Source organism: Mus caroli, unplaced genomic scaffold (genome assembly GCF_978045245.1).
Source record: "Mus caroli unplaced genomic scaffold, Mus_caroli_1 scaffold_7, whole genome shotgun sequence".
Classification (NCBI taxonomy): Eukaryota; Metazoa; Chordata; class Mammalia; order Rodentia; family Muridae; genus Mus; species Mus caroli.
The window spans coordinates 32,082,647-32,095,393 of record NW_028227262.1 but is presented as its reverse complement, the minus strand read 5'-3'; the positions used below and the strand labels follow the sequence as shown (position 1 = coordinate 32,095,393).

General features: G+C 41.7%; 1 protein-coding gene across 1 annotated transcript; it reads left to right on the top strand.

Moving 5' to 3' along the window:
* The first annotated feature begins 9,052 nt into the window (after window positions 1-9,052).
* On the top strand, window positions 9,053-10,012 carry LOC147003851 (olfactory receptor 6C74-like). Its single transcript, XM_085839611.1, has one exon. It carries the CDS (start codon window positions 9,053-9,055, stop codon window positions 10,010-10,012), a length of 960 nt encoding a protein of 319 aa, XP_085695737.1.
* Window positions 10,013-12,747: the final 2,735 nt, after the last annotated feature.

The following is a 12,747-nucleotide window of genomic DNA, read 5'->3' as shown; positions in this document are numbered from 1 at the left end:
TCTCAGCTATTGCCAGGCTCACACCATGATGGTCACAAACTCACCCTCAGAAAGTGTAAGCAAGCCCCAAGTTAAATGATTTGTTTTACAAGTTCCCTTTGTCATGGTGTCTTTTAACAGCAATAGCAAAGGAACTGGCACTTGGATGCTGAGTGTAAACAGTAGCCATCTAATTGGACTTAAAGCAAGCTCAGTGGAGGGGGGCGGATGTCTCATATGATAAATCTAACCAACTACCCCTGACTGGTGAGTGTGAGGAGCGGGTGTGGCCACGACCCCAAGATGGTGCCCGGGAATGCTGCCAAGTCTTATGACTGGCACCTGACTTCCTCATATCCCTCAAGATAGCCATGTACCTTGTCCTGCATTGCGCAGATGCACCACGATGTAAGATCGGATGATGTGACGAATGTAGTCCTGCACCAATGAACTGTGCCTATGTGGACTGGGGTGATGGGGAGTGGATGAGAGGGTATAAAGGGGGATGGCCGAGAGAGGTCGGGGCATTCTTTTTCCTGCACATTGTTAAGTTCCTGAATAAACTGCCTTGAGAAGGACATTGGTTTAGTCACTTCTCTTCTGCTGGTTGGAGACGGTAGTGACAGGTGGTGAAACCCGTACAGGGACGTGACGAGTCCAGAACTCTCAGCAGTCAGGGTAGCCGGCTGGAAAGCTCCCAGGTAAGTGGGACAATTCAAGTTCTCGGTTAGAGACTATTAGGTTCCCAGATTAGGGACTATTGAGGTTCTTGGATTGAGACAATTAAAGTTACACACACATATAGTGTAGTGATCCAAAAATTAAAAGAAAAGCAATTGGTTGTAGCCCCAGAAAAGGTTCAGAAAGGAAAAGTGGTGAATTATTTAGGAACAAAAATTTTTGATAGTCAAGTAACTCCCCAGAAAATTCAGATTCGGACGGATAATTTGAGGACATTGAATGATTTTCAAAAGCTATTGGGGGATATACAGTGGGTACATCCCTATTTGGGCCTAACCAACAAACAATTACAACTATTATATGATATTTTACTGGGAGATATAGAATTAAATTTTCCCCAGCAGATTATTGATTCTGCCCGCGTAGCGTTAAGTTTGGTCGAAAAGGGTATTCAAACAGCAGCATTAAAGAGAAGAGATCTGTTCAGTCATATTATTTTGTGACCCAGCCTACTGGAGTCCTCTGGCAGGGCGCCCCTTTGCTATGGATACATCCCAAGATTTCACCTGCAAAAATCTTGTCTTATTACCCTGCCTCAGTAACACAATTGGCCTTGATTGGCCTACAACAATGTATTCAGTATTTTGGCAATCCCCCTCAGGAATTGATTGTTCCATATAATATGAAACAAATAGAAGTATTATCAGCTACTGTTGATGATTGGGCAATTTTGAGATGTAGCTTTATGGTTAAGATGGATAATCATTTCCCTAAGGATCCCATTTTGCAGCTGATTAAAGCTCATTCAGTTGTTTTTCCATGAATTACTTCTCGAGTGCCATTGCCTGATGCCCCTTTAATCTTTACAGATGGGTCTAAGACAGGCTGTGGAGCATATTTGGTCCATGGCTCCATGCCAGTAACTTTACTGTTTCCCCCTGCTTCTCCCCAAGTTATTGAGTTGCAGATTGTTATAAAAGTTTTTTAATTGTATTCTGAATCTTTTAATTTAATTTCAGATAGTCAGTATGTGGTTAATTCGTTAGCAGTGCTGGAAGTGGTGTAGAAGGTGAATTTTTGATCTGCTATAGGGGATTTGTTAAATAAATTGCAATCCTTAATTTTAAATAGAAGTTCTCCATTTTTTGTCCTACACATTTGAGCTTATACAGGTTTGCCTGGCCCTTTAGCAGAGGGCAATGATTTGGTTGATAAAGCTGCTAGAGCTGCTTCTGCCTTTTTGATTCAAACACCTGTAGAACTGGCTCGTGAATTTCATTTACAGTTTCATGTGAATTCCAAAACACTTTCTTCTCGATTTCATATTATTAGAGCAGAGGCAAGGGATATTGTTACAGCTTGCAAAGCCTATTGCCTCAGGCGAGTGTAGAAGTAAACCCTCATGGCCTGCTTCCCCTCTACATTTGCCAAATGGATGTGACTCATTTTTCAGAATTTGGTAAACTGCAATTTGTTCATGTTTCTGTAGATACAGCCTCTGGGGTGTTGTTTGCCTCCCTGCATACTGGTGAAAAGGCACGCCATGTCATTGCCCATTGCTTTTAGGCATGAGGTGCATGGGGTCAGCCCAGAGAGCTTAAGACTGATAATGGACTTGCTTATACTTCAGCTTCTTTTGTTTCCTTTTGTAAAATGATGGGTATCCAGTTGGTGCACGATATACCCTACAATCCTCAAGGCCAGGGCATCATTGAAAGAGCCCATTGCACTCTGAAAGAGTGTCTAATAAAACAGAAAGGGGAAGTAGCCTCTGGCACTATTCCTAGGGAGAGATTAGCCATTGCTCTCTTTACCTTGAATTTTTTGAATAAAGATAAAAATTATTTGACTGCTGCAGAATGGTTTGCCAATTCCGAGGCATCCTACAAAGGCACAGTCATGTGGAAGGATGTTCTGAGTGGACGATGGCATGGGTCCGATCCTGTGTTGGTCTGGGCGAGAGGGTCTGTTTGTGTGTTTCCACAGGATCATCGCCAGCTGCTGTGGGTTCTGGAGCGATTGACGAGGGAGTTCAAGATGGACTGAGGTGCCCTGATAAAGCTGCTCCTGGGGGTGATGCTGCTGCTTGCAGTGATGACTGAAGATCTACGATGGGCCCCCTTTTGCAGGGGTATTCGAGATTTGCTGCTCCCATGGACCGTCTGCCAGTCCAGAAAAGCTGCGTGGGCCATAAAAAATTTTTACCTTTTCCCCTTATATTAGTACCAGTCATAATCAAACGTTTTCAGGGTTTAATTGGACGTATCAAAATCCAGCCCAGAGAGGGGCAAGCAATCCCTTTAATATTTGGCTGTTGTGTGGGAAAAATTGGGAGTTGTACAGATCTTTCTCTTTTGAGTATGTTGATGGGTGGGGCGAGGGGAAATGCTAGCTTTTATTGGAATGGATCTGTATTATTTGGGTCTTCTGTTATTCAATTTGCTTACGGGAAGAATGTATTCTTTAAAGCCACGCCTGTATACGTTTGGCCTCCTTTTGTATTTTTAGTTTATAATGGTAGTTATTTTGATGATGTTGTAGAATGTAAGGAGGATAGTTGTTTTTATAGTATGTGTTGGAATGCTTCTATGTTTTCTTTAGCTATTGTGACCAGAATGCCTAGATTTATACCATGGCCCATGCAGGCCCCTTCGGTTATGACATTGTTTAGACTCAAAAGAGATTTTGAGATAGTCTATATCAATTCCACTCGGGTGGAGGTATCCAAGGCTGAAGGATTTACTAAAGCAGATCCTTCTCTAGGGTCATAAACCTCACTTGTCGCTACCGTCTCTGACCAGCAGAAAAGAAGCGACAAAACCGATATCTTTCCCAAGGCACTTTATTCAGGAACTTAACAATGTGCAGGAAAAAGAATGCCCTGACCTCTCTTGGCCATCCCCCTTTATACCCTCTCATCCACTCCCCAAAACCCCAGTCCACATAGGCACAGTTCATTGGCTCAGGACTACATTTGTCACATCATCTGATCTTACATAGTGGTGCATCTGCGCAATGCAGCTCAAGGTATGTGGCTATATTGAGGGATATGAGGAAGTCAGGTGCCAGTCATAAGACTTGGCAGCAGTCCCAGGCGCCATCTTGGGACTGCAGCCACACCTGCTCCTCACATCTCCTCCTTATTCTTTAAATTGGCAGAGAGAATGCCTGTCTTAGGTTGCCCCCTGCAACAATGCTCCTTACCCATCATCGGGAGACAGACAGCAGTGGTCTGATCCCTGTCTTAGGTTGGTTACACCTCCAGGGAGCCTTACCCGTCATTGACTGCTTCCCTAGCATGCCAAGCCACACGTGAGGAGATTGTCCCATCTCCACAGCTGCCAAGGCTTGTATCAACAGAGCTTGAGCCCTGCAGTGGTGATGTTGCATGCGGCAGATGCACCAAAAGGCCAGGACACTGATGAGCACGCAGCACAGTGCCAATCCACCAATACTGGCCCATTCCTTTAGGTTAGGGTCATTTAGGAAGAGAACCTCTATTGAGAAAAATATTTTCATCAGATTGGCCTGTGGACAAGTTTGTGGAGCATATTCTTAATTGACAATTGATGCAGGAGGCCCAAGCTCATGATGGGCAGTGCCACCCCTGGGCAGATGGTCATGGATGCTATAATAAAGCAGGCTGAGAAAGCCAACGTAAGGTGATACAAGCACTCTGGAAATCAGTTTGGCGGTTCCTCAGAAAATTGGACATAGTTCTATCAGAAGAACCAGCAATACCACTACCGGGCATTACCCAGAAGATGCTCCAACATGTAATAAGGACACATGCTCCACTATCTTCATAGCAGCCTTATTTATAATAGCCAGAAGCTGGAAAGAACCCAGATGTCCCTCAACAGAAGAATGGATACAGAAAATGTGGTACATTTCCACAATGGAGTACTACTCAGCTATTAAAAACAATGATTTTATGAAATTCTTGGGCAAATGGATGTATCTGGGAGGATATCATCCTGAGTGAGGTAACCCAATCACAAAAGAACACACATGATATGCACTCACTGAAAAGTGGATATTAGCCCCGAAACTTAGAATACCCAAGATACAATTTGCAAAACACATGAAACTCAAGAAGAAGGAAAAGGAAAGTGTTGATACTTCGTTCCTTCTTTGAAGGGGGAAAAATACACATGGAAGGTGTTACAGAGACAAAGTTCAGAGCCGAGACTGAAGGAAGGACCATCTAGAGACTGCCCTACCTGGGGATCCATCCCATAAACAACCACCAAACCCAGACACTATTTCATATGCCAACAAGATTTTGCTGAAAGGACCATGATATAGCTGTTTCCTGTGAGGCTATGCCAGTGCCTAGCAAATACAGGAGTGGAGTCTCATAGTCATCTATTGGATGGAGCACAGGGTCTCCAATGAAGGAGCTAGAGAAAGTAGCCAAGGAGCTGAAGTGGTCTGCAGCCCTATAGGAGGAACAACAGTATGAACTAAGCAGTACCACCAGAGCTTATGTCTCTAGCTGCATATGTAGCAGAGGATGGCCTAGTCTGCCATCAATGGGAGGAGAGGCCCTTGGTTTTGAAAAGATTCTATGCCCGAGGGGAATGACAGGGCCAGGATTTGGGAGTGGGTGGGTTGGGGAAGAGGGAGAGTAGATTGTGGATTTTCAGAGAGGAAACGAGGAAAAGAGATAGCAAATGAAATGTAAATGAAGGAATTATCTAATAAAAAATAGGTTTTGAAAAAGAACCTAAAGTTATAAGGTTCCAATTTTTCTACAATCCTCCCCAAAATGCATGGTCAGGTCTGTCACAAGCATTACTCTATTTCTGGTGCTGAGTCCTGTCTTAGTTACAGTTTCTATTGTCTAGGTAAATGCATGGCCAGCTGAAATTTGTGAAGGAAAGGGTTAATTTGTCTTTCACCTTCAGTCCAATAAGGAGGAAAGTCAGGGCAGGAACCTGGAGGCAGGAACTGAAGCAGAAGCCATGGAGGAGTGCTGCTTACTGGGTGGCTCAGCCTGCATATTTATTGTCCCCAGGACCACTAGCCTAGGGCTATCAGGCCTCACAGTGAGCTGGGCCCTCCTATGTCAATCATCAATCAAGAAAATATCACACAGACTTTCCAACAGGCCAATCTGGTGGGAGCATTTTCTCAATTAGCTTCCCTCTTCCAAAATGATTCCCGCTTGTGTTAAATTGACACAAAACATTGCAATATTTGTGTTATGTTAGGTCTACCTATGATGTAATTGTGTTACTTTAGAAGCTAAATATGACAATATTTTATTGAGTATTATGTTGTCAAAGGTGGACTTGTAGTGGTTAATTGTTGTTGTCAACACGGTTGAATCAGGAATCGACTAAGAAATGGATCTCTGGGTAACTCTGTGAGGATATTTTCTGGTTTAACTGTGAGAGCAGGATTTTTCCCAAGAGCCTGTAGTATCTTCTGGCTAAATCCCATATATAAAGAAGAATATAGGAAAAACAGTTCTTTTGTCAGACTTCCTTCACTTATTGCTAATAGGTGCATCAACTCTGTTGTAAAACAGACTTGACATCTGAACTCAGCTTCATCAGCCTCCCAGTGTGGATTGAAGATGAACAAGTCTCTAGGAATTATTCAGGCTTTCAGCGCCAGATTTCAGAACTTCAAAGGCAGCATGTCTGGTGAAATGAGAACTGGGTTCTCAGCCTCTACAGAGTGCACCAGAATTTCTTAGACCACGTATATACATACTGTGTAAGCCAATCTAGTGAATTCTGTTTTTAACATGTGTTCATTCTATTACTTGTCTTTCTCTAGAGAAACTTGACTTATATAGTGGCTCAGAGTTCCAATTATCGATGTAACTTTAAAAAAAATAGATCAAGTTAGCTCTTCAGTTTTGGCTGTCATAGTAGTCATTGTGAATTCCAGGCTGATCTCAAACTCATGGGAATCCTCCTGCCTTAGTCATATGAACGCATGAACTATGGGCATGTGTCATATTAGCTACCTTCATTTGACCTTTCAGGCCTACATTAACAATATTATGCTATTTGGGAATTTATGAATCTTGAGAGATTATATTTATTCTAATTTAAAATATTTTCATGAAGACATTTGGGATCTCATATTTTTGTACACAATGAAAGGGCAACCACTATACTATCTAATCATTACTTGTTATCATTATTATCATTAGTCAAATGATATTCCATTCACAACATTTTTAAATTACCAATCATAAGGGATCCTAGATTGACATCCAATAATGATACTTAGTGTCTCTTGGTGCAGCCCACTGGACCTGGTAGATCCTGATTAGTATCAAGAGACAGTCCACTAGTAAGCATATGTTGGAACAAATTCAGGTCCCTGTCATTTCTGCTCCTGGTGGTACAAGTCTTCTCAATCTGAACATGCGTGCTTGGGTGGTGGTGGTAAGAGGGGCAAATTCAATGCCTTGGGAAGCATTTTAAAGGAACACTATCAATGTGAAAAATATCTAGTATGTCATATTGAGGGAAGAGTCTGCTACTTCTCTCCTGCCTGTACTTTGTTCCTAGCACTGGGGTTTCAGGTTGATGCTGGCATATGCAAGGTAGCAGGATGAGGTGTGGGGAACCTGGAGATTCACCAGAGCTTTTTAGGAATTCCAGATGAATTCACTTGTCAATTCTCAGGGAACAGGGAGGAAATGTATGTACTTGTTTTTCCATAGTTACCACACAATATTTCCACTGAGATATGCTTGGTTAAATGCAGTTCTTAGGCTGTTGGTTGACTGGAGAAGAATAACTAGCAGATGTTGAATTCACCTCTAGACAAATTATGAACATTTAGAATGGAAGTGTTGACTTACTTACACTTCAGCTATTGGGACCAATGTGTTGATTTTTTTTTTATCTTACAGTTAAGAAAACAGAGGACAGGATTCTGGCTGCTGTTAGCTACTTGTGGCAATGGCATGGCCTCAGTGTGATCAGAGCATCTTGCTATTTGTTTTTTGTAAATGGCAGTAGTGTTTTTGTTCAATATTGTTTCACTACAAATCACATACCAAGAGTGAAAGCATTTGGTTGTTCTAAGTCAGATAGCTAGGTCTGAGACCAGAGATGGATGCTAGTTGACCAGAATGACAAAGTCTCACATACAAGGACTTTATGCATTTATAGGGATAGAGTATTTAAGCACAGATGTGCGGGTGGTAGCCAGAGGTTGATGTTGGGTACCCCTGCTCATCGCTATTGCTTGAGTTACAATCTCTTCATGAATGTAGAGCTCCTGGTTTCAACAAGACTGGCTTGCCTATCCAGTGGGCTCCCGGGACCTGCCTGTCTTTGCCCTGTCCAATGCTGGAGTTGCAGCTGCCCTTTACCACCCCTGGCTTTTGACATGGTGCTGAGATTCTGAATTTTCACTGTATGTCTGGGGCTCTAGATGAGAGCATCCAGACATGAGCCTTTAACCATCCTGCTAGAGTTCATTGTTTGGGTCTTCTAATCTAGTCCACTTCATAGGACTGCAGGTAGGACTTCAGAATGCAGGGTGTTTTCTGCTAATAATAGTATGGCCAAACATGGAAAATTGCTAAGGAATGATTATCACACAAATATATTGTGTGGGATAAATGGCTTCTGATCTAAAATCTTTTGAAGATTTGTTATTTTATATGTACTGAGTATTTTGCATATATATATGTGTATGCATACAACCTGTATGCCTGGTGCCCTCAGGGGTCAGAAGGAAGAGATGGATCCACTCAAAATGGAATTACAGATTATGAGTTGTCATGACCCTAGGACCTCTGCATGAATAACTAGTGCGCATAACTGGTGAGTCACTGCTCTAGTGCCTATGACAGGAATCTTGGTTTGTCTGGCTTGTTTTGATTTCTTCCATTTTGTGTCAGAGAGAATTAAAACCATAGCACCAAACTATTATATAGGTGAACCAACCCTGAGCTACACCCACAGATTAAGGTTGATTTTTAAGTTGTAAGTTTTCCTTTGCAATATTTTGCTGGGCCTATGTAACATGAAAATGCTTTTACTAGAAATATATATAATGACTAAAGAGATAAAAGGGTATAACATTGATTGCATGAGACAGCAAACCACATTGAAAAATGACTAATACTGATGAGTGACTTTATCTCTAATGAAGGTATGTGGCAATGCAGTGCTTCTACAGCTAGCAATTTAGGGTACAGGTAATATAAAGGCAGTGATTGTAATAATCAGTTATTTTTCCTTAACAATGGGCAAAGAGACACCTTGGATGCCCTGTTTACCAAGTCTGAACGCCTTCCCTTATTATTTACAGGTTTAGGAACACTCAGTTCTCCACCTTCAGTCATGGTTCTACAAAGCCCTTCAGTGACAGACAGACTGAAGTGATTGAACGGCTGACGGCAGAGGAAATGAGGAATTGGACATGGGTCCCAGAGTTTGTCCTTGAGGGCTTCCCTGTGGCTGAGCACCTGAGGATCCTCTTCTTCCTGGTGCACTTACTGGCCTACTTGGCTTCCCTCATGGGAAACACGCTCATAATTAGCATCACCTGTGCGGACCACCGATTGCAGACGCCCATGTACTTCTTCCTCAGCACTTACTCCTTTGTGGAGTGCTGCTTTATAACTACAGTTATCCCCCAGCTGCTCATCATCTTTCTGTCAGGGAGGCAAACCATCTCCTTTGTGGCTTGCTTCACACAGGCTCTTGTGGTTTTTGTCCTGGGGGCAACTGTTTTTTTCCTCCTGGCTGTCTTATCTCTGGATCGCTATCTGGCCATCTGCAAACCTCTACACTATTCAACCATCATGAACCCAAGGATGTGCTTTCTTCTTGTTACTGTCTGCTTAGTTTTGGGGTTCCTCTTCATGGCTGGTCCAGTTGTGATGCTTTCCCAGTCATCCTACTGTGGCCCCAATGTTATTCCTCACTTTTTCTGTGATTTTGGGCCACTGGCAAATCTCTCCTGTTCAGATACCATGTCTGTTGAGATGCTGTTTTTTAACCTCGCTTTAATTGTGCTTTTTGCTTCCCTTCTGGTAGCCATCTTTGCATACAGCAACATAGTGGTCACAATAGTGCATCTCCCTTCGGCCAGGGAACGACAGAGAGCTTTTTCCACCTGTTCCTCTCATCTCATTGTCCTCTCTCTAATGTATGGAAGCTGTGTATTTATATACATGAAGCCAAAGCAGACAAGCAGGCTGGACACCAACCGAGTGGCTGCTCTTGTGAACACGGTAGTGACACCCCTTCTGAACCCTGTCATCTACACCCTGAGAAACAAGCAGGTCCACCAGGCTCTGAGGGATGCACTGTACAGGGTTCAATTACCCAGATATCACAGGAGCAATGCACCTTCCCTTTGACTTAGTCTAACATCATTTTAATTTTATTTAAATGTTCTATATAAATCATCATGTATGTTATCAAATCCTGCTTGTTTGTTACTACAACAATGGTTGATGTATCCAGTAATTCCATCTGAAGGTATTAATAATCTTGTTATGAAAAAAAATCTTTCTATATCTGCTTTGGTGTCAGTGAAGACCAAAGCCTCATATATATTACATGCATATTACAGTTTCTACAAAGTGTCTGCAATTATCCATGCATTTATCTGATGTGTGGCTTTTGTCTGATTTCAGGTATCCTCTTTTAGTGATGGAGGAACAAAGAGAGACTGGGGCTTGAGTTAGGAATGTAGAATCAAACTAATGAGTACCAAGTATTTAAAATTTATTAGCAGATTTATGTTATCATCATTCCAACATTTACATGACACATAAAGAATAACTGTCATGATATTCATAATAAATTACCTTACACCATGTACTATAATTATTTCCCCTGAAGAATATTTGCATATAATCAGACATCATTACTTACTCCTCTAGTTTTCACTAATTGTAAAGCATTGAAATTAAAAGTTCCCATTGCTGTGACTCATTTACCAGGTTGCATTCACTCTTAACCCCTAAATGCAAGAACCAACAAAAAACTAGAGGAATTATGTATTGTTAAGCAGACTAGAGTTGTATGTTGGTGTCCATGCCGATGAAATTCAAATAATTCAGGAGAAATTTCCTCAGATGTGAAAGAAATCTAACTGTAATGTTAGAGGATAATACTGCTTTTTGAAATCAATTTATGGACAAGGTCAGGCATCCATGTTAGCACTAAGACAAAATGAATCTATTGATCAATCATGTGTCATAAGACAAGCTGAATAGAAAACAAGAAGGAAAAAACCTTTGTCCTGCTTAGTTTTTTCTGTCAATTTGACCTGACCCTCAGTTGAGGAATGGCTGCCATCAGATGGCCTGTGTGTAAGACTGCAGAGCATTTTCTTAATTGTTGATTGACATGGGAGGGTTCAGAACACATGTACAGTGCTATTCTCTTCCCCTGCCAGGTGGGCCCTGGCTGTCTGGGAAATGCAGTTGACTGTGACCATAGGAGTAAGCCAGCAAGCAACAGCCTTTTGACATTCCCATTTCAAGCTCCTGCCTTGGGTTCTTTCCCTGTCTTTTCTTAATGAATTGTAACTTGGAAGTCAAATAAACCCTTTTCCTCCCCAAGTTGCTTTTGGCCTTGGTGTTTATCACAGCAACAAAAGTTAACCAGAGCCCATTATAGAAAGGACAAACTGAAACACACATTGTGTCCACAGAGACTAAATCCAACTTTACCACAATGACAAAGTGGAAGTAGATTGGGAATTTTTTTTTTTGAAGAGAGGTTTTTACTATATGAGTTGATTATGGCATAAATTATAAAAGCATAGAGACAATCTTAATTTCATAACTGCAAAAGTTCAAAAGAAAAAAAGCTAATGATATGAAATAATAGCACTCCAAGTACACTGGTAAAAAAAGATCTCATCAGAAGGACACAGCAGTGATATGGGTATTTGTGTGTGTGTGAGTATGTGTGTGTGTGTGTGTGTTTGTGTTTGTATGTGTGAGTAGACAATGGCAGATTTAAAGCAAAGGGATACATGGAATCAGTAGGAGTATAAGGAGCACACAACTGTGGTTGGAAGTTCTAATATCATTGCTTCATTTACTAACAGGGGAGAATAGTAAGCATTCAGAATTGTGTTTGTCCATCAGTGAACAAACGGGGTTTGACTAATTCTTGTATTTTGCCTTTGCTTTCATGAGCACATGGGAACTTTATCATAATGGAACTTTTATTGGGCTGTAAACTCAATCTCAAAACTCTTTACATGAGTGAAAAAATAGGATGCTATTAGGCCACAGAGTGAATGAGAAAGAAACAACAAAAATAGTAACAAATGATCTGTGAGAACTTAACTTTTGGCTGTAAAGTACTCATTGAAAATGACAACTTGTTGAGGAAAATATAAATATAGTCTAGGAAATGTTATTAATTGAAAGAGATGCAGTAATGAAACATTCAAGGAATGGATTTAAACAGGCATTTGCTTGTGTAAAGAAACGTTAGGAACTTGGTAAGTTAGAGACAGATGTAGGGGTTAGAAAAGGCCATGACACAAGCATATAAGGAAAGGACAGAGACCGTAGAGTGTGGAGCATGTGGAGGAAGTGCTGAGATGTGCTAGGAAAGTCAAAATAACTCTTAATAGAAAAGCAAGAAATCTATTGCATGGGTTCCTCCTTCAGCAAATTATCTTCAGAGTCAACCATAACCACATAATTCATAGTTGGAAGATACCATCTGAGACATAATTCAGGGAGGCAGCATGGAAGTTGAGAAAGGCTGAAGGTGCTACCTCAGCCATCTGATTCTGTCTAGCTGGGGCCCATAAATGGGAATGAGGAAGGTTTTAATACTTCCAGCCCAAGCTCCAGCCATTGTTGATCAGTCTTAGGAGAATCCTTCAGTACAGGCCAGGAGTAGTGGTGTACATCTTTAATCCCAGCACCCGTGAGGCAGAGGGAGGTGGATCTCTGTGAGTTCAAGGCCATCGTGTTTAAAGAGAAGAGAAGAGAAGAGAAGAGAAGAGAAGAGAAGAGAAGAGAAGAGAAGAGAAGAGAGGGGAGGGGAGGGGAGGGGAGGGGAGGGGAGGGGAGGGGAGGAGAGGAGAAGAGAAGAGAGGAGAAGAGAGGAGAAGAAA